General features: G+C 41.3%; 1 protein-coding gene across 31 annotated transcripts in view; it reads left to right on the plus strand.

Annotated features, from left to right (window-relative positions):
- LOC106565164 (mucin-6-like) overlaps positions 1-9,396 on the plus strand; it is a 116,938-nt gene extending 107,542 nt beyond the window's left edge. Inside the window, exons 1-20 of one of the 31 annotated variants that reach the window (XM_045691468.1) lie at positions 84-289; positions 631-663; positions 1,154-1,465; positions 1,609-1,659; positions 3,306-3,377; positions 3,577-3,639; positions 3,842-3,886; positions 3,979-4,032; positions 4,418-4,474; positions 4,710-4,757; positions 5,077-5,106; positions 5,475-5,528; positions 5,792-5,821; positions 6,208-6,264; positions 7,045-7,137; positions 7,297-7,312; positions 7,421-7,452; positions 7,552-7,668; positions 7,943-7,983; positions 8,121-9,396. In XM_045691468.1, the coding sequence (XP_045547424.1) occupies positions 232-289; positions 631-663; positions 1,154-1,465; positions 1,609-1,659; positions 3,306-3,377; positions 3,577-3,639; positions 3,842-3,886; positions 3,979-4,032; positions 4,418-4,474; positions 4,710-4,757; positions 5,077-5,106; positions 5,475-5,528; positions 5,792-5,821; positions 6,208-6,264; positions 7,045-7,137; positions 7,297-7,312; positions 7,421-7,452; positions 7,552-7,668; positions 7,943-7,983; positions 8,121-8,213 (1,356 nt within the window). In that variant the 5' untranslated portion in view covers positions 84-231 and the 3' untranslated portion in view covers positions 8,214-9,396. Of the gene's footprint in view, positions 1-83; positions 290-630; positions 664-1,153; positions 1,466-1,608; positions 1,660-3,305; positions 3,378-3,576; positions 3,640-3,841; positions 3,887-3,978; positions 4,033-4,417; positions 4,475-4,709; positions 4,758-5,076; positions 5,107-5,474; positions 5,529-5,791; positions 5,822-6,207; positions 6,265-7,044; positions 7,138-7,296; positions 7,313-7,420; positions 7,453-7,551; positions 7,669-7,942; positions 7,984-8,120 lie in introns of those variants that run through there. The other 30 variants (XM_045691475.1, XM_045691472.1, XM_045691476.1 and 27 more) reach the window with 30 other exon arrangements.
- The last annotated feature ends 13,458 nt before the right edge of the window (positions 9,397-22,854 follow it).

Below are 22,854 nucleotides of genomic sequence, written 5' to 3' on the forward strand. Positions count from 1 at the left end.
ACATATCAGCTGTTAAAGACAAATAGCTACAGACAACAAAAATAGTGACTGAGAAATTATTCTGAATGTTCCTCTGCAACATTAGCCACACTTGCCGTATGAGACTGGTTTCTGCTATCTGTGGTTTTCCTGTGAACAAACTCCACATCTACTTCTCTACTCAAACAATCCTCTCTGACACAGTCACCATCTTCTGTGAAGTCAGACTAACAGTCTGTACATGCCTGACAAATGTCGTTGTTCGTCCCTGATATGGCTGGTCATCTGTTTTTGGTCATCCTCCTTTTTGGTGAGTTATTCCTCCATTCCAAGTTCCATCATCTGTTAGTGCTACAGGATTCTCTCTCCTCTTTAATGTTTTACTTCAGGAAGTCTTTATATATTTCTGAATCTCATGGCTGTAATAAGTGTCCTATTCCATTGATCATCTTATTGATGTATTTTTCTCTATCATTATATTTTGTTCAGATCAGAATGACTACTGCTTGATAACATGCCCATGGATCCATTGTTGTATATGATACTTTAACAACTTATGAAACTTTACCAACTTCTACAAAGTGTTCTTGTCTCTCATGCTTTTTTTGAATGGCACATTTTCCTGATCAAGACCTATTGTATTATTTCCAGTCACCTTCCAACACATCGAAGCCCAAGGTCATTGTGAGTGTTTTTTACTTTTACTGAATAATAATACCATCAATCAATCAAAGTTATCTTGTTAACCCAAACTACTTAATTGTAGATACACTGATATCATCTAATAGACAACAGTGAATTAATTGTTTTTCTTTTTCAAACGTATATCATGTGAAGCAATATCTATGAGTACTTAAACACTGAAAATGAATTTATAATTAAATGACAAGTGACACACTCCATCATCCCCCACACCATATAAGCAAGCAAAATAGTCCATGCGATTCAATTTAATTTCACACGCGAGAATGTAAGGAATTAAGTGAAAGGAAATCATTGTAAACACAGCACACATGACTAAATGGCACTCATAAATAGACATGATATCAAATAAGACATGCTGTTAGTTAATATAAAGAGAATGGCAGGATTTAGTTTAGTAGTGTTAATTGTGACATATACAATACATTCAAATAGAGTGATGTAAAAAGGAGTCTCTGTCCTTTCCTAACAGATCCAAAACCAGACATTACAGTCCAATTTGATGAGGACTTCACCATCATCTGTTTGATTCCTGGATCGGTCAGTCCTGACAGCACCTGTAACCTGTATGTTGGAGAGGAGAGTCAGCCATCCTTCACAGCAAAGATCAAGAAGAGAAAAGCCACCTCAGCACCCAGAGAGGAGTTCTGTCAATTCACTCCAAAACATAGTGATCTGATCAGTGGTCTTCAGTCAGTGAGGAGTAAGGAGGTGAGCTGTGACTACGGAGTGAGCTCAGGACCAAACTCTCTCTCTCCACGCAGTGATGGGTACAGCTTTGCAGGTGAGTCATAATCTGAACAAATCTGTCAGGGCTGCAGGTCTTCATGATCTGACTCACTTTGATTTTAAAATCTTTTTAGGATTATTATATTCATTCTGACCTACAAACTAAATACCACATTTCAATCCCCAAAATGTTTTTAGATCTGGTGGGAGTTCACATTAGTGATCCAACAACTAAACACTTTCCAGCAGGTAGGATACACATTAGTTTTGTTTCTTTTTTTAAATGTACTTTGTTTTCGTCAGCCGGTGATTGTCAAGCAAATAACTGTCGGTCTCACGGTAATTGACTGTTAATTAACATAAACACGTTTAGCATCTCCTGTCTTCCACACATAGCCGACAAGCCATTTTAAAAAGTCTAATAAATCCATGTAATATAGCCTACACCTTCACAATAAATACATTATTTATTTTAGACAGGTCTGAAGAAGCATGATATGAAGAAAATGTAGTCTATTTCAGAAGAAAAGAATAGCATACTCAGTTTTTGTTCTGTTAGGTCCTGATGTGGCTATGCCAAATGGCTGTGGGTTACACTAGCTAATTTAGCAGACAAGATTTGCTTAAAATTCTGTGATATTATTTTATATTATGAAGAATACAATTGAACAAATGCTTAATTTAGAGTTATTAATAATTAACTTTAGTAGTTCTACAAATGATGGGCTACGTGTTTAGATTTTTAATACACAGTAAGGCTGAATGATAAGACTCTAATGATGATTTGAAAAAAGTTGCTTGAAAGGCATGATCTCTGCTCTGTTTTTTGCGCAGGCTGTACGCACTCCAAAAGTCTCTCATTCACTATTTGACAAGCACTTGATAATGCCTCGAATTCCACGGTGGCATCCCCTATGTGGCCGTAATGCACCCTAAAAAATCAATGCCTTTTGCGGCCCGGAGTGCTGCGTTGCGCCCTTCTCCCTGAGTGTGCTGCCAATCCAAAGCTCTCTCACTCATACGGCTCTCTGTCACATGATAGGGTCTTTCTCACAGGCTACAAGTTAAGACAGACACATCGGGGACACAACTGTACGCGTCCTTATCCAATTCCGAGGTGCCTATTGAAGATATTGGAAGAACTGTCCACATTACCTTTTCGTCAGCCTACAAGATAGGTTGGCCTAACGAACAGCAAAAGCACTAGCCTATGTCAATCTACTATCCCCCATAGTACAAAACCCGACCTATTCCATTCTGTGCAAGAAATAGATATACCAAACATAGTCTGGGACAGTTGGGCGATGCGATAGATTCCAAATTAATACAACTGCTAGCATCCCAAAAATATTTTATGTATTGTGGCTGACGAAACAGATCAGAACATTTAGCTTAAAATGTTGATAAACTATTTGGCTATTTCTTCACATTATAAGAGCAGCAATGAGCACATGGTAGTAGGCTATAAGCGCGAATGTTCCATTAGCGGAAAACACCATTATCAAAAAGGACCGCTTGTACATTTTTAAAAAAGTGACCTCTTGTAAGTTAGCATTTCACGATAAGGTCTACCTGTTGTATTCGGCATGTGACAAATAAAGCCAGTGTAGCGGTAACACGGTCACCGCAACAGCCCTAGCACTACTGTTATTTTATAGCAGAGCTCGTTACAGCGGTAAGAAAAGCCCTGTTTCTACTTTGCCCCTCATCATCACAGTGAGTCCTACAACAGGTGTATTGGTCCTCTAAGGGACCGTCTTTGCAAATACTGTTTCCAATTGTACATTCAGTCAAAGGTCTGTTGACTGAGTTGTGTTGTTTTCTAACTAAGTGATGAATACCTTAATTCTTGTGTAATCAGATACACAATTAACTTGTCTTGTATTGCTTCCCAGCAGGTTCGACTGTTAGTTCTACTTTGACCCCCAACACTCCAGTGAGACCAACTACCTATAGGCCCACTAAATGTAATTGAGTTTGCAGTTAAACATTTTCTGTTCTCATTAATTCACTAAAGCTCGGAGCAGTTTACTAAAAAAAACAATTCATAGCTGCTTGTAATTTCAGTCCAGATTTGTGTACTTTTAGTCCATCTGATTTGTAGGTAATGTGTAGTAAGTATACTTCTCTTTTTCTGCTTAATTAATGACTTTCTTGTGTAATGAGTTCTCTTCTCACCAGGTTTGACCTCTCCTTTGACCCCCAGTACAGCACTGAATCCATCATCAGGTGTGTTAGTGATCTTTACCTAGTTAGCAGATAGAACCAAAACAAATAGAATTGCTTTATGTTCCTCTGGTTTTTGTAAGTTTTCATTTGAAATTTGCCTCATTATAAAAAAAGAGATTGATACTTGATTAATTAAATCAACCCATTTAGATACATTTAGATAATACGTTTTGTGTAATTAGAATGACTTTCCTTGCACCAGGTTCGACTCTTAGTTCTACTCTGACCACTGACACTCCAAGTAAAGGTAAGTATGTCCACAACATTTTAGTTTAGTCTGTAATAAGTTGTGTTATGTGGTAATTGTTGATAAAGGGTATCTCTCTTCCATGTGCACAGGTCAAAGCTCAACAGACATTGTTGTGAATTCAAACAGTCAAGAAAGTGTTCCATGTATGTGTCTTTCTCAAGCTACCTACCTGTCTTTTTTACACAACTTAGACATGCAACCTCACAATTTAATGACACATTTTCTGAGATCAAATGTTGAGATGTAGTATTGACTCTGGGGATACAAGCTAATGACCTTCCCAATGTCACCAAACAGCTGTGCAATTTTGGCAGGCACCAGTGGGTGTGGCTTCTGGAGTGGGCGTTCAAATACTATTTCCAATTGTACATTCAGTCAAGGGTCTAGATTTTAACAATAATATGCCATATAATGAAATTCTGAACATGTAATCTCTCTCTGACTGAGTTCTGTTGTTATCTGACATAAATAATGAATACCTTTATACTTGTGTAGACAGATATAATATCACCTTTTATTTCTTCCCAGTAAGTTCGACTCTTACTTCTTCTTTGACCCCTGGCTTCACAGTGAGACCAACTACAAGTAAGTAGGCCCTAATTTTAGTTTAGTAATTAGAATATTTTTGTTCACATTAATTCACTAAAACTCCAACTGGTTTGCAAGGAGAATATACCTATTCATAGCTACTTGTTATTTTAGCCTGAAGGTAACGCATTGGATGCTTCTAACTTTATTCTTAAAATGACCATAGTAGATATGAAACAGATTTGATGAATACATTTGTTTTTGTGTAATATGAGTTCTCTCATCTCACCAGGTTTGACCTCTCCTTTGACCCCCAGCACAGCAGTGAATCCTCCATCAGGTGTGCTAGTAATCTTTACCTAGTTAGCAGATAGAACCTAAACAAATAGAATAGCTTAATCTTACCCAGGTTTTCTGACTCACAAACTTCCTCTGATTTCAAAACAGAGGTTGATATTTCATTCATTAAATCAACCCATTTAGATACATTTATTGTTGTATAATCAGATCCAATGACTTTGCTTTGCACCAGGTTCAACTACTAGTTCTACTTTGACAACTGACACCCCAAAGTGGCCACATGATTTTAGTTTAGTGGCGTAATAAGTTGTGTTGTGTATTAACTGTTATTAAACAGTCTCTCTCTTGCGTGTGCCCAGGAGGTCAAAGCTCCACAGAAAGTGTTCTGGGTAAGTATCATTCTCTAGCTGACTACCTGTCTTTTCCTACACAAATCAAACAACTGAAACATACAACCTCACAATTAACATTTTTATAAACACTTGAGATGTGGTATTGACCCTGGGAACACAAGCTAATGACCTTCCCAATGTCACCAAACTGCTGTGCAATTATGGCAGGCAGCAGTGGGTGTGGCTTCTGGGGTGGGCGTTCAAATACTGTTTCCAATTGTACATGCAGTCAAGGTTTTAACAAATTATAAAATAGTGAACATGTAATATTTCTACAGAATCAGTTGTGTTCTACTGACTCAGAAATAATGAATACTTTTTGTCTTGTGTAATCAGATACAGAATTAACTTTTATTGCTTTCCAGCAGGTTTGACTGTTACTTCTACTTTGACCCCTGACATCACAGTGAGACCAACTAGTAAGTATCGCTTAGATTGTTATTTCATTTTTGTTCACTCGAATTCACTAAAGCTCCAACTGATTTACTCATAAACCTATTCATATCTGCTTGTACTTTCCCTCTAAATTGTTGTACTTTTCTTAGATATGAAACATATTTTTTCTTCTCCTACATCATGCGTGTCGGTCATCTTTAGTTAGCAAAACTGAAACAAATAGACTTCCTTTATCTTAACCAGGTTTTAGTATTAATAGATTTTTTTATCACACATTTGCACACAGGAGGTCAAAGCTCCACAGACAGTGTTGTGGGTAAGTATACTTCTCTAGCGGACTACTTGTCTTTTCCTACACAAATTAAACAACTGAGACATACAACCTCACAATTAAAATTCGGATCAAATCTTGAGATGTAGTTTTGACCCTGGGAACACAAGCTAATGACCTTCCCAATGTCACCAAACAACTGTGCAATTATGGCAGGCAGCAGTGGATGTGGCTTCTGGAGTGGGCTTTCAAATATTATTTCCAATTGTCAAATCAGTCAAGGGTCTAGATTTTAACAATAATATGCCATATAATGAAATTCTGAACATGTAATCTCTCTACTGACTGAGTTATGTTGTTATCTGACATGAATAATGAATACCTTTATACTTGTGTAGACAGATATAAAATCACCTTTTATTTCTTCCCAGCAGATTCGACTGCTCCTTTAACTTTGACTCCTGACATCACAGTGAGACCAACTACAAGTAAGTAGGCCCTAAGTTTAGCTTAGTAATTAGAATATTTTTGTTCACATTAATTCACCAAAGACTGATACTTCTACTTTGACCCCTGGCATCACAGTGACAATAACTAGTAAGTATCGCTTAGGTTGATATTTCATTTTTGTTCACTCTAATTTACTGAAGCGCCAACTGGTTTACTCATAAACCTATTCATCGCTGCTTGTACTTTCCCTCTAAATTGTTGTACTTTTCTTAGATATGAAAGACATTTTTTCTTCTCCTACATCAGGTGTTAGTCATCTTTAGTTAGCAAAACTGAAACAAATAGACTACCTTTATCTTACCCAGGTTTTTGTATTTATACTTTTTTTATGACACATTTGCAAACAGGATGTCAAAGCTCCAAAGACAGTGTTGTGAATTCAAAGTGTAAAAAAATTGTTTCGGATAAGTATCCTTATTTAGTAATCCCACGGCAAAAATTAACGTGTGTGTTCCTACTAGCGCTGACTTTGCTGATAACTACTTTGTTGAGGGAACTTTCTATGATTGTGATATGTTGTTGTCTCACCTAGCTATCTTATTAAGATGAATTAACTGATGTAAGTCACTCTGGATAAGAGCGTCTGCTAAATTACTTAAATGTAAATGTCAAATGTTTAGCTGACTAGCTGTCTTTTCTCACACATATGAAAACAGAAACATTTTCTAAGACTGACAATAATATGGTTTACCATTTAAGTATTTACTTTGGGATTCCGAGTTAATGAGCTCTCCTGATGACATCATGTCACCAAACAGCTGTGCAATTATGGCAGGCAGTAGTGGGTGTGGCTTCTGGAGTGGGCGTGTTCCTGATGGGATTGACAGCTGTCTGTCTCTGCAGGAGGACCAGTGAGTACTTCTGATTCTGTATATCAAATATTTTTCAAACATTTTCCTTTGTCATATTAATGTAAGTGCCTTTGACATGGGTTAGTCTATCAACTCCTTTTGGTGATATTGTGTATTGTAGGCTATATTCAATATAATATGGCCTAATTTGTTTTTCAGAGAAACATTCTCAGAGGTAAGAATTCCCTTGTGAATATGATGCAGATTGTATCAACCTTTAGTTCTGTATTGTCCATGATGAGATGTTCTTACCACCACCTTCTTATACTTTTATGTTGTACAGACCTACAGCCAGACAGGATGATCACAGACAATGTATGTTCCAAAACTAAATACATCAAACACTGCACACACTACTAACACAACTACACACATGCATGTACAAACACATATTCTAATTACATTTTAATTTAGTTTCTGTTCTAGATGATTTGGTGATGGGAGCAGTGAACAGTGCAGGCATGTTGGATTCAAAGGATGCTGGGATCTATTCTCTCATCACCTCTGTACCGTCCACATTTTTGCCTTCAGGTGAGTTGGTAACAGAATGTCTTCTGTCCTTGTCTTCCCCACCTGGCATGTGAATATGGGACCCTCAGCACAATAACACTTTGTCACTCAATGCCAACCGTACTAACTTAAAACATAAAATAAGGTGTTAGTCAGAGCATCTTGAAAGCATGAGAACAGAGCTGTAAATCTACAGAGTGGTTTGAGACAGGAAGAGAAGTGTGAAGTGACATTAAGCACAGCAAATTAACACGCACACAGAACCTCTAACTCAGGCTCCATCTGTGTTGTACAGGCCATGTTCAAGAGAATGGACAGTCATCGGAAAAAGACAATGTAAGTTCAGAATTACCCACTGTGTTTGGGGATTGTGCACGACTGTCAGTTTCAGATTGATGTTACAACCACTTAGTATACACAGTTACATTTACAGTCAAAGGACTGAAGTTAAACTGTCTGTTTCTTTTCTCTAGTCTGATACGTACCACGTATACAGCTCAATCCCCGACAGACCAGCAACCTCAGCCCAGCCAGATGGGTTGTACAGTCTTCTGCAGACACACTGAAACTACACCAGTGGCTCTCTGTATGTCTCACAGATATACTCTGCCATCCCATGGCAAAATGTGTAGAACTGCAGGAAATAAGCTTTAAAACTGAATTTCTTTCAACCCCATGGCACAATATGTACAATCGCAGGAAATTAGCTTTATAACTGCAAAGTTCTCTCCACCCCATGGCAAAATGAGTAGAATTGCAGGACATTAACCTTAAAGCTGCAAATGTTTCACTCCCCTGTCATGAGGGGGGCCACTAAAATGTTTTGCTCGCTCAAGGCCCCCAAAATGCTAGAAACTGCCCTGATTTTCTGTAGCACACATGGACACCTGGCTTCGGTTACTGTGTTAGTATTTCTATTTGGGGGAGTTGGAGGGGTCCGGGGCATACTCCCCAAAATCTTGAAATCAAAATAGATCAAAATGAAATATTTAGGTGTTACATTTTTTTACATCGTTGGCAACATCATCAACACTGAAAAATACAGATTTCCTAAATGTTATTAAAATCTCCCCAGTACCCCATGTGTACATGTTATTTGACGTCAATTTACTCAGCACTTCAGAGTCTCCCTTTCAATGTGCAGTGTTGTAGACACATTCTAGAGTTTTAGTTCAATGACTGCGAAGCAGTTAAGTTGTAAATGTTGTGAGACCATAGCTTTCATGACAATTTTTTTTCTCCAGTTAACTTTGGAGATGAGCCTATTTTGACCATCCTGATCTCGTGAGTCTACAGGTGTAGGATCTTAATTTGAGCCAGTTTGCTACAGCAGGAAAATAATCCTGCAGCTACTGGAAATGTGAATTAATATGTGGATTGTAGTTATTGGACATTTCTGTAGGGGTTGATACATTTAAATGACAAACTTTAGAATCCCAAATACACTATACATTTGCATTTCCTGCTGTAGAGGAAAATTCTCATAAAAAAAGAGTGATCAAATTAAGGTCCTACATCTGTACAATGTTTCGATACACACTAGAGTCCAGCAGTAAGGATGGTGGATCAGGCTATGGGGGATGGCTTCTTTTGTTTAAAAAAGTGGTGATCCGCCATGACCTCCTAATCCCTCTTCTATAAGATTCTTGATATACAGTAAATACAAAATCCTACACTTCTTTGCTCTGTTTGAAACGCTCTCTTCTGTAAAACAAAAAAAGCATGCAGAATAAATTGAATTCAACCATTCCCTCGTCTTTGTTAGTATTTTACATTATTTGATTTTGATCTTGATTATTCAAGATAATGCTAGAAATATGTACTGTTATCAATGTCATCGTTTCAGGCCGTTGGTGAAGATCAAGGTGCTATTTTCACAAAATATTTTTTTCAGTCCATATAACTACCTTGTCATCGAAACAGAACCTCTTTTGGTCGATTTCCCAGAGACAGTTTATGCCTAGTCCTGGACTAAAAAGCATGTTCAATGGATCATTTACATATTTTTACTCCAATGGTAAGCTTAATCTGGGTCTGGGAAACCAACCATTGGTGTTATGGACTACAGGTAGTCAAGGACATTGATCATTTTGCTCTTGCATCCAGATTCTCTGTATTGTGGTCAATTCAGCTGTGAGGGGGGCAAAGATGCCTACATTCTCCTGCAGCAGTCACAGACAGTCTTCAGATCACATACCAACCAGTACATGCATGCTGTCACGTATCCACACCTAGAAACAGGTGCACGAGTGCACACACACACCACAGCAGGGTGGAAAGGATGACATCTTGTCCTTCTGAAACTTCAGCCTATCACATTTGTGACTTGTTTCTGGAAACTAGGCATATGTCAGGCGTCACTACTTCACAGGCGAGGCATGGATTCTTTTTTAAAATCAAAATGCATTTTTTGGGCAGAAATTCCTTCTGGAACATGTATGTCATCTGTAAATGTGAGTAAAATTGTTAAATTATGAACCTAGTTGACACAGAAAAAGACAGGAACATTGTGAGATGGCGACCACAGATAGGGCAGCTCTGCTTCTAGCTACTAAGCAACTTGGCAGTTATTTCTTACATTATTACCCCAGGAAATGTTTTGTGTTATTACATACAGAACTTTTCGATATCAGAGCGGCGGTAACTCACCAGCATTACGACCAGGAATACAACTTTCTCAAATTGGATCCTGTGTTTGTACCCCCCAGGTCAATTGAACTGTTTCCAGAGGCTGATCCAAAACAATGCCGTTGGAGAAGAGGTATGTGGACTTCTAGTCCAACTCAGGTGGCGCGCACACCATCCACCGCTTCCGAGTATATTACTCGCTAATGATCAGTCTCTGGATAATAAAGTAGATGACCTCAGGGCGAGAATCTTCTTCCAACGAGAAATCAGGGATTGTAACATACTCTGTTTCACGGAAACATGAATCTCTCGGGATATACTGTCCATACAGCCAGCTGGGCTCTCAATATGTCGCGCAGACTGGAATAAAGAACTCTCCAGGAAAAACAAAGGCGGAGGTGTGTGTTTCATGATTAACCACTCATGGTGTGATTGTGATAACATACAGAAACGCAAGTCCTTTTGCTCACCTGACCTAGAATACATCACAATCAAATGGCGACTGTATCACTTCCCAAGAGAATTCTCTTCGGTTATAGTCACAGCCGTGTATATTCCCCCTCAAGCCGATAGTACGACGGCCCTCAAAGAACTACACTGGACTTTATGCAAACTGAAAACCACATATCCTGAGGCTGCATTATTTGTATCTGGGAATTTTAACAAAGCAAATTTGAGGAAAACGCTACAGAAGTTCTATCAACACATTGACTGTAGTACTCGTGGCTAAAACACTCGACCACTGCTACTCCAACTTCCGGGATGCCTACAAGGCCATCCAACGCCCTCCCTTGCTTCTCCATTCCTATAGGCAAAAAACTCAAACATGAAGTACACGTGCTAAGGACTATTCAACGCTGGTCTGACCAATCCGAATCCACACTTCAAGATTGTTTTGATCACGCAAACTGGGATATGTTCCGGGTAGCCTCTGACAATAACATTGACAAATACATGTATACGGTGACTGAGTTAATCAGGAGGAGTATAGGAGATGTTATACCCACTAAGACTATTAAAACCTACCCTAACCAGAAACCGTGGATAGAGAGCAGCATTCGGGCTAAACTGAAAGCACGATCCACCACATTTAACCATGGCAAGGTGACTGGGAATATGGCCAAATACAAACAGTGTAGTTATTCCCTCCGTAAATCAAGCAAACAGGTAAAATATCAGTATAGAGACAAAGTGGAGTCGCGATTCAACGGCTCAGACATAAGACGTATGTCACGGACACCAACGTCTTGCTTCCGGACAAGCTAAACACCTTCTTCGCCCGCTTTGAGTATAACACCGTGCCATCAACCTGGCCCGCTACCAATGACTGTGGGCTCTCCTTCTCCATGGCCGATGTGAGTAAGACATTTAAGCGCGTTAACCCTCGCAAGGCTGCCGGCCCAGACGGCATCCCTAGCCGCGTCCTCAGAACATGCACAGACCAGCTGGCTGTAGTGTTTGCGGACATATTCAATCTCTCCCTATCCCAGTCTGCTGTCCCCACTTGCTTCAAGATGTCAACCATTGTTCTGAGACCCAAGAAGGCAAAAGTAACTGAACTAAATTACTCTCGCCCCGTAGCACTCACTTTTGTCATCATGAAGTGCTTGGAGAGGCTAGGTGATCATATCACCTCTACCTTACCTGACACCCTAGACCCACTTCAATTTGCTTACTGCCCTGATAGATCCACAGATCGCCATCACATTGCACACTGCCCTATCCCATCTGGACAAGAGGAATGCCTATGTAAAAAGGCTGTCAATTGACTATAGCTCAGCATTCAACACCATAGTACCCTCCAAGCTCATCATTAAGCTTGGGTACTGGGTCTGAACCCAGTCCTGTGCAACTGGGTCCTGGACTTCCTGAGGGGCTGCCCCGAGGTGGTGAAGGAAGGAAACATCACCTCCACTTCGCTGATCCTCAACACAGGGGCCCCACTAGGGTACGTGCTCAGCCCCCTCCTGAACTCTCTGTTCACTCATTACTGCGTGGCCACTCACAAATCCAACTCAATCATCAAGGTTGCAGATGACACAACAGTAGTAGGACTGATTACCAACAATGACGAAACCCTGGGAGTGTGGTGCCAGGTGTGGTGCGAGGGACTTGGGACTGTGGTGCCAGAAAAATAACCTCTCACTCAATGTCGACAAAACAAAGGAGCTGATTGGGGACTTCAGGAAACAGCAGAGGGAGTCTGCCCCTGTTCACTTTGATGGGACCGCAGTGGAGCAGGTGGAAAGCTTCATGTTCCTCAGCGTACATATCACTGACAAACTGAAATGGTCCACCCACACATACAATAGCACCTCTTTAAGAAATTTGGCTTGGCACCTAAAACCCTCACAAACTTTTACAGATGCACAGTTGAGAGCATCCTGTCGGGCTATATCACAGCCTGGTACTGCAACTGCACCGCCCGTAACCGCAGGGCTCTCCAGAAGGTGGTGTGGTCTACCCAATGCATCACTGGGGGCAAACTACCTGCCCTCCAGGGAACCTACAGCACCCAATGTCACAAGAAGGCCAAAAATATCATCAAGGACAACAACCACCTGAGCCACTGCCTGTTCACCACGCTATCATCCAGAAGGCAAGGTCAGTACAGGTGCTTCAAAGGTGGGACCGAGGGACTGAAAAACAGCTTCTATCTCAAGGCCATCAGACTGTTAAATAGCCCTCACTAAGCGCCTTCCACCCGGTTACGTAACCCTCCACCCTAGAGGCCGCTGCCCCATATACATAGACCAGAAATTACTGGCCAATTAATATTGGAACACTAGTCACTTTAACCTCTTACATCTAGACGTTCTGCTAGCGGAACACCTGCTCCAATATCCAATGATAGGCGTGGCGTGAATTACAAATTCCTCAAAAATACAAAAACTTCAATTTTTCAAACATATGACTATTTCACAGCATTTTAAAGACAAGACTCTCCTTTATCTAACCACACTGACCGATTTCCAAAAAAGCTTTACAGCGAAAGCAAAACATTAGATTATGTCAGCAGAGTACCAAGCCAGAAATAATCAGACACCCATTTTTCAAGCTAGCATATAATGTCACAAAAACCCAGAAGACAGCTAAATGCAGCACTAACCTTTGATGATCTTCATCAGATGACACACCTAGGACATTATGTTATACAATACATGCATGTTTTGTTCAATCAAGTTCATATATATATCAAAAAACAGCTTTTTACATTAGCATGTGACGTTCAGAACTAGCATACTTCCGGGGAATTTGCTAACAATTTACTAAATTACTCACGATAAACATTCACAAAAAGCATAACAATTATTTTAAGAATTATAGATACATAACTCCTCGATGCACTCGATATGTCCGATTTTAAAATAGCTTTTTGGTGAAAGCACATTTTGCAATATTCTAAGTACATAGCCCAGCCATCACGGGCTAGCTATTTAGACACCCGGCAAGTTTAGCCTTCACCAAAATCAGATTTACTATTATAAAAGTTTGATTACCTTTTGTTGTCTTCGTCAGAATGCACTCCCAGGACTGCTACTTCAATAACAAATGTTGGTTTGGTCCAAAATAATCCATCGTTATATCCGAATAGCGGCGTTTTGTTCGTGCGTCCCAGACACTATCCGAAATGGTAAATCAGGGTCGCGTGCATGGCGCAATTCGTGACAAAAAAATTCTAAATATTCCATTACCGTACTTCGAAGCATGTCAACCGCTGTTTAAAATCAATTTTTATGCAATTTATCTCGTAAAAAGCGATAATATTCCGACCGGGAATCTCCTTTTCGGCAAACAGAGGAAAAATCACAAAGACGGGGCGGCCAGGGCACGCGCCTAAGCCCACAGTCCCTTGATCGGCCACTTGAGAAAGGCGATAATGTGTTTCAGCCTGGGGCTGGGATGACGACATTCAGGTTTTTCCCGGGCTCTGAGCGCCCATGGAAGACGTAGGAAGTGTCACGTTAGAGCAGAGATCCTTTGTAAAAGATAGAGATGGCAAAGAAGTTCAAGAAATGGTCAGACAGGCCACTTCCTGTAAAGGAATCTCTCAGGTTTTGACCTGCCATTTGAGTTCTGTTATACTCACAGACACCATTCAAACAGTTTTAGAAACTTTGGAGTGTTTTCTATCCAAAGCCAATAATTATATGCATATTCTAGTTACTGGGCAGGAGTAGTAACCAGATTAAATCGGGTACGTTTTTTATCCAGCCGTGAAAATACTGCCCCCTAGCCATAACAGGTTAATAATGTTTATATTTTTTTTCTTTACTCATCTCATATGTACAGTGTATACTGTATTGGATTCTACTATATTTTAGTCTATGCCACTCTGACATTGTTCATTCTAATATTGATATATTCCTTAATTCCATTATTTTACTTTTAGGTTGTGTGTATTGTTGTGAATTGTTAGATATTACTGCACTGTTGGAGCTAGAAACACAAGCATTTCACTACACACACAATAACATCTGCTAAACATGTGTATGTGACAAATAACATTTGATTTGATTTGAACCTTCCCACTAGCCATGATTGGCTGAGATAATGGACGAGCTGGACGTGCCGAGAGATGACATCAGATCGGCCTGCCAAGTAACATGCTTCTGTCTAACATGAGCTGGTCAGTATTTGTAGGTAATCCTTATCTAATGCAGCTTTGTTAAAAGATATCACAAAGAACTGCAAAACTGTTGCCAAGGCTTGACACTTTCTGGAGGGCCGAGTTTTAAAATCAGTGGAATGCCCGGTGGAAGCAGAGGATGATAGCTAAGGAGATGGAGAAAATTAAGGTGTTTGATAAAAAATGCGGAGGGAGTCAAAAAGTGAACACAGAAGAAGGCTGTTGTATAAAACACCAGATTCATACAGGGTAGGAACGTTATGAGTTGGGATTATGGTTCATTGTTTAGCTAGCTAGCTACATGGCTAAACAAAACACTCCACTATGCAAGTACACATTTCACTGTCCCGTTTACACCTTCTGTATCCTGTGCATGTGACACATAAACTTTGATTGTATTTGATACAGTGTGTGTTTACCAGAGACGATAATGTGAACAACATGCACCAAATTCAAATTAGGATATAACGTTTGGCCAAAGAGACAGGTAGGCCAACACAGACACTCACAACCGTACGCTATTTTGTGTAATTATCTCCCAATTAACTTGTAAATAATGATCTTAGTGTGAGTTTATTTTCCTGTAATGATGAAAAAAAATGACCAAAGTTAAGACGTTGTCAGCTATATCATATGGTCATTCTTGAACTGGCTAGCCAGCTAACTAAACATTAGCTAGCAAGCTAACAAACTAGAAATGAACCAAACTTTGCTTTTAGATGCCTGGTTTGCTAGATTGACATACATACATCTACTGTGAGGGGGCAAAGTGGCCTACATTCTCCTGCAGCAGTCACAGACAGTCTACAGATCACATACCAACCAGTGCACACACACACACACACACACACACACACACACACACACACACACACACACACACACACACACACACACACACACACACACACACACACACACACACACACACACACACACACACGCACATGCACACACACACACACACACACACACACACACCACAGCAGGGTGGAAAGGATCTTGCTGCATCCTGTTCTTCTGAAACTTCAGCCTATCACATTTCAGAGACTCGTTCTGTTCAGAGGGGATTGATGGAAATATTGTTGAATCAAACCTCAGATACCTCAGATACATTTAACTGAAACTATTCAAGTCCTTTACTGGACTATTTTAGCAAGATATGAAAACCAAAACTAAATTCACCCTCCAAAAATACCAATATGAGAAATGTATTCATGTTTCTGACTTTAACAACAAGCATCTCATGAGTGATGAAACCCCACTTGTCATGCTATATTTCCATGGAAATGTTCAGTGTCGTTTTTTATTGCTAACGTATTTGCAGCTCTATAATCTTATTAAGATAATTACTACAGTAGATAGGAAAAATATTGCTCCTAATGAACACTGTGGAGAGCCACAGCAAGAATGTTTCTTATTTTTTACTTTTGGATGTTGGCAATAAATACTATAGTTGTAAATGAAACCTTTTTATTGTGCAGTGTAGTTGTCAAAGTCAAAAAGGTTCAAAAGAAAGCTTGAATAAAATATAGTAATTTACTCTGACAGATAAGCAAGTGGTTTTGGCTCATGTTAGGAGAAGGAGACATTGACCTCTCCCCAACCACCCATCACACCAGTTGATGGACTTTCTTTGTTTTTGATGATAAGGCTCCTCCTCTTCCTCTCTATTAAAACCGTACTTATTACGTAGTTTGTGACAGTCTGTTTCTCAGAAAAATGTTGTTATTCACCCCTGATCTGGCTCGTAATCTGTTTTTGGTCATCTTCCTTTGCTGTGAGTTATTCCTCTGATCCAACTCTTGCACTAGTATCTATACTGAATACAGCTATAACATTGGTATTAGGTGTCTAATTTGATCATATCACATGTAGAGTGGTGGTCTGTGCAGTTTAAGATGAGGGAGGACAATAATTTTTTTTGTGAGCTGGCCTTATTTCTTTTACAGCGTATTGGATGACTGCCATTCATATTCTATTCATCCAACTCAAATAAGATCGACAGATTTAAACGAATACATGATACTTGCATTTTCCAAAAACCCACCATGAGGTTGCTACAACCTAGCCTATGAATGAAAGTTTACAACATAAGTGGGAGAGAAAGTTGAGTAATCAAGATGACAGACATTGACACGTTCAACACCGCCTTGCACGCTCTTGCCTGCATCTAGCTGATCTAAGCTATAGTCATTCGTCCAACAGTTGCAAACGATAGTTTCTATTGGACAAATTTCAGGTATGTTTATACCATTTCATTCTGTTTGCTTCCGTTTAAGAATCGTTTTTCAGCGGAATGAATACACCCCTGATCACATGCAAACACAGTTCACTTTCATAGCAGCCACATACAAACAGCATGATCCCTTTTTTTCCTTCTTGCATCTACACACTCTCCTCCTCTCACCTTTTTGCTTCGCTTGTGGACTTTAGTGCACAACACATCAGCTTTCTGTGAGCAGGCGAAAAAATCTTTCCAAGCCAAACCTTCATAGCAGAACCACTAACCACTACAGCCTGCATTGTTGTCACCATATTAATGTCACAGTCAACATAGTAACTCAAAATAGTGCGTTAGTAAACAATGCTGTATAGTGTACAGTCAGCAGCAAGTAGTTTAGGAGTTACAGCGGCGGGCCACGGTGGGGATAAATAAATTAAACCAAAAGCGTACCTTGACACGGAAGAGTTCCGGTGTTGGATATCCATAGCCAGCTAGCTAACATAGCATCCCTCTGTTTACTAGCTAAGTAAGTGAAAAAAATACAGTTCTCTCTCTCACTCTCTCTCTTGTTCAAAACTGTTCAACTACTGTCTTTCTCTCTCTTTGAGTAACCACATTTTTTGCACTGTAGTGCTAGTTAGCTGTTGCTCATGCTTTCAGTACTAGTTTCATTCTCTTATCCTTTGACTGGGTGGGCAACATGTCAGTTCATGCTGCAAGAGCTCCGATAGGTTGGAATAAGTCCTCTGGAAGTTGTCATAATTACTGTGTCAGTCTATGGAAGTGGGTGAGAAACACAAGCCTCCTAGGTTTTGTATTGAAGTGTAAGCATAGGAGGACGGAAATTAGCTGTCCTCCGGCTATATCATGGTGCTACCCTTCAGAGTGCTGTTGAGGCTACTGTAGACCATTCCAAAACATTGTGTTTTAATAAATTATTTGGTGACGTGAATATATTTAGCATATTTTTATCTAAAAATGAAATTCATTGAGGAGTATTGTCCTCCCCTAACTCCTCTGAGGAGCTTCCACTGCTTATGTAAATATTCTACACTGAATATACAAAACATGGTGAAGCCACAAAATTGCCCTCACTGGAATCCTGTGTTTCAGACATAAGGAAGTGGATGGCAAAACAGAGATGCTTGTTCTAGGTCCCAAGAAACAAAGAGATCTTCTGGTGAATCTGACAATTAATCTTGATGGTTGTACAGTTGTCTCAAATAAAACTGTGAAGGACCTCGGCGTTACTCTGGACCCTGATCTCTCTTTTGACAAACATATAAAGACCGTTTCACGGACAGCTTTTTTCCATCTACGTAATATTGCAAAAATCTGAAACTTTCTGTCCAAAAATTATGCTGAAAAAATAATCCATTCTTTTGTCACTTCTAGGATAGACTACTGCAATGCTCTACTTTCCGGCTACCCGGATAAAGCACTAAATAAACTTCAGTTGGTGCTAAAAACAGCTGCTAGAATCTTGACTAGAACCAAAAGATTTGATCATATTACTCCAGTGCTAGCCTCTCTACACTATCAAGGCAAGGGCTGATTTTAAGGTTTTACCGCTAACCCACAAAGCATTAACCTGTTGGGGATCGGGGGCAGTATTTGCACGGCCGGATAAAAAACGTACCCGATTTAATCTGGTTACTACTCCTGCCCAGTAACTAGAATATGCATATAATTGTTTGACTTTGATAGAAAACACCCTAAAGTTTCTAAAACTGTTTGAATGGTGTCTGTGAGTATAACAGAACTCATATGGCAGGCAAAAACCTGAGAAGATTCCTTACAGGAAGTGCCCTATCTGACCATTTGTTGGCCTTCTACACTCTCTTTATTGAAAACTGAGAATCTCTGCTGTAACGTGACACTTCCTACGGCTCCCATAGGCTCTCAGAAGGCGGCAGAACGGTGAATGATGACTCTGATGTCCCAGGCTGAAAAACAGTAGCGCATTTGGATAGTGGTCGATCAGAGAACAATGAGACTGGGGGCGCGTGCACGAGCCGACACCATATTTTTATTTTTTCGTCTTTGAACGAAAACAGGGTTTCCCGGTTGGAATATTATCGCTTTTTTCCGAGAAAAATCGCATACAAATTGATTTTAAACAGCGGTTGACATGCTTCGAAGTACGGTAATGGAATATTTAGAATTTTTTTGTCACGAAACGCGTCGGGCGCGTAACCCTTCGTCACCCTTCGGATAGTGTCTTGAACGCACGAACAAAACAGAGGATATTTGAACATAACTATGGATTATTTTGAACCAAACCAACATTTGTTATTGAAGTAGAAGTCCTGGGAGTGCATTCTGACGAAGAACAGCAAAGGTAATCAAATTTTTCTAATAGTAAATCGGAGTTTGGTGAGGGCCAAACTTGGTGGGTGTCAAAATAGCTAGCCCGTGATGGCGAGCTATCTACTCAGAATATTGCAAAATGTGCTTTTGCCGAAAAGCTATTTTAAAATCGGACATAGCGATTGCATAAAGGAGTTCTGTATCTATAATTCTTAAAATAATTGTTATGTTTTTTGTGAACGTTTATCGTGAGTAAGTTAGTAAATTCACCTGAAGTTTGCGATGGGTATGCTAGTTCTGAACGTCACATGCTAATGTAAAAAGCTGGTTTTTTGATATAAATATGAACTTGATTGAACAAAACATGCATGTATTGTATAACATAATGTCCTAGGAGTGTCATCTGATGAAGATCATCAAAGGTTAGTGCTGCATTTAGCTGTGGTTTGGGTTTATGTGACATTATATGCTAGCTTGAAAAATGGGTGTCTGATTATTTCTGCCTGGGTACTCTGCTGACATAATCTAATGTTTTGCTTTCGTTGTAAAGCCTTTTTGAAATCGGACAGTGTGGTTAGATTAACGAGAGTCTTGTCTTTAAAATGGTGTAAAATATTCATATGTTTGAGAAATTGAAGTAATAGCATTTCTAAGGTATTTGAATATCGCGCCACGGGATTCCACTGGCTGTTGAGTAGGTGGGACGATTCCACATACCCTAGAGAGGTTAACGTGGTCACACTCCATCACCATCCCTGAGGTGGAAATGCGATAACCCAGGAAGGAGACGGCTCGTTTGAAGAACTCACACTTCTCAGCCTTGACGTATAGATCATGCTCCAGCAGTCTACCAAGCACCTTGCGTACTGGAGACACATGCTCGGAGGAGTAAATCAGGATATCGTCGATATACACAATCACGCCCTGCCTGTGCAGGTCCCTGAGAATCTCATCCCATACGGCATGACGAGGTACTCATAGTGGCCCGATGTGGTACTAAATGCAGTTTTCCACTCTTCTCCCTCCCGAATATGCACCAGATTATATGCGCTCCTGAGATCCAGTTTCGTGAAAAACCGCGCTGCGTGAAATGATTCCACCGCCGTAGCAATGAGAGGTAGCCCCACTGTAATGGAATTGAGACCTCTATAATCAATGCACGGATGCAGATCTCCCCCCTTTTTCTTCACGAAAAAGAAACTTGAGGAGACGGGTGAAATGGAGGGCTGAATGTACCCTTGCCCCAGAGATTCCGTGACATATGTCTCCATAGCCAACGTCTCCTCCTGGGACAATGGGAACAAGTGACTCTTGGGAAGCGCAGCGTTACCCTGGAGGTCTATCACACAATCCCCCTGTCGATGAGGTGGTAATTTAGTCGCCTTCTTCTTACAGAAGGCGAGAGCCAAATCGGCATACTCAGGGGGAATGCGCACAGTGGAAACCTGGTCTGGACTCTCCACCGACGTGGCACCGATGGAAACACTCAGACACCTACCTGAACGCTCCTCTGACCAACCCTGGAGAACCCCTGTTTCCACAAAATCCTGGGATTGTGACTGGCTAGCCAGGGCATCCCCAGTACCACTGGAAACGCAGGTGAATCGATAAGAAAGAAACTAATTTGTTCCTTATGATTCCCCTGCGTTACCATGTCCAGTGGCACCGTGGCCTCCCTGACCAGCCTTGACCCTAATGGCCGGCTATCTAAGGAGTGCACTGGAAAAGGGGAATCTATCGGTACCAGTGGAATTCCCAACTTAAGGACGAGTCCGCGATCCATAAAGTTCCCAGCTGCGCCTGAATCGACTAGCGCCTTGTGCTGGGAAAAGGGAGCAAAATCAAGAAAAAAAATTAAGACAAACGTGACCAACAGAGGATTCTGGGTGAGTTTGGTGCTGACTCACCTGGGATGGACGAGGAGTGTTCTGCCTGCCTTCTCGACTCCCAGAGGGACCCCCCCAGCACCGGTCGGCCGTGTGTCCTCGTCGACCACAATTGGTGCAGGAGGAGCGCCCTCCTCCGGTTCCCCTAGATGTGGCCCCCTCTAGCTCCATAGGAATGGGCGCAGGCAGGCTAGGAGGTGGAACTGACAGGACCCTTTCTGAACGCCCGCGGGCAGCCAGCAGATTGTCCAGTCGTATAGACATGTCAATCAGTTCATCTAGGGAGAGTGTAGTGTCCCGACACGCTAGCTCCCTGCGGACGTCCTCCCGGAGGCTACACCGGTAGTGGTCCATTAGGGCCCTGTCGTTCCACCCGGCCCCAGCAGCCAAGGTCCGGAACTCCAGAGCAAAGTCTTGCGCGCTCCTCATCTCCTGCCTAAGGTGAAACAGTCGCTCACCCGCCGCTCGACCTTCTGGGGGTGATCGAATACGGCCCTGAAACAGCAGGTGAACTCAGGGTAGTTATCCCTCGCTGAGTCTGGGCCATTCCAAACAGCGTTGGCCCACTCCAATGTTCGACCCATCAGGCAGGAGATGAGAAGGCTCACACTCTCCTCCCCCGAGGGAGTCGGCCTCACGGTAGCCAGGTATAACTCTAGTTGTAACAGAAACCCCTGGCACCCTGCCGCTGCTCCATCGTACTCCCTCGGGGGCGTAAGACGCAGTGCCCCAGATCCAGACGGGGAAGGGAGTGGAGTAGGTGAACTCGTCGGGTGAGCTGGGGGTGAAGGGAGGAGACCACTCCTCTCCCATCGGTCCATCCTTTCCATCATCTGGTCCATAGCTGACACAATCCGATGGAGGACGGTGGTGTGATGGAGGACCCGTTCCTCCATCGATGGTAGAGGGGTGGCGGCTGCTTCTGCTGACTCCATGCTTTTGGTGCGGGCTTCTGTAGCGCTTGGACGTCGTGGGTGCGGAGTCAGGCGCAGGAGGCAGAAAAATGTTTGGTACGATGCTTCTTTAATAAGTACCACAAAAGAGAATATGCCCAAAACAACAGGGCGTAACAAAACCCAAAGTCCAAAACATGATCCACTATACAAACACGGTGAAACTGAATGTAACATGCCCGCACACAGAACAGGTGGGGAGACGGGCTTAAATAACACAACTAATCACCTAATTGACACAGGTGCAACTAATAAAGGCATAACCAACAGAAAAAGGAAAAGGGGATCGGTGGCAGCTAGTAGGCCGGTGACGACGACCGCCGAGCGCCACCCGAACAGGGAGAGGAGCCGCCCTCGGTAGGAGTCGTGACACAATCCATGGTTTAAATATACTTTTCAATGGAGATTCTTCATTGAAAGTGTATTTAAATCCAGGACTAAGCTTAATGTGTCTGGGGAAACCATCCCAAAGTGTCACACTCCATCCCTCTAACCTCATTCTTCATCTACCCTCTTCATCTCACAGACCTTCCTCAGCCCAGTCTGACAGTGAGTCTCTACAGTCATCAGAGA

This window comes from Salmo salar, chromosome ssa12 (genome assembly GCF_905237065.1).
Source record: "Salmo salar chromosome ssa12, Ssal_v3.1, whole genome shotgun sequence".
Classification (NCBI taxonomy): domain Eukaryota; kingdom Metazoa; phylum Chordata; class Actinopteri; order Salmoniformes; family Salmonidae; genus Salmo; species Salmo salar.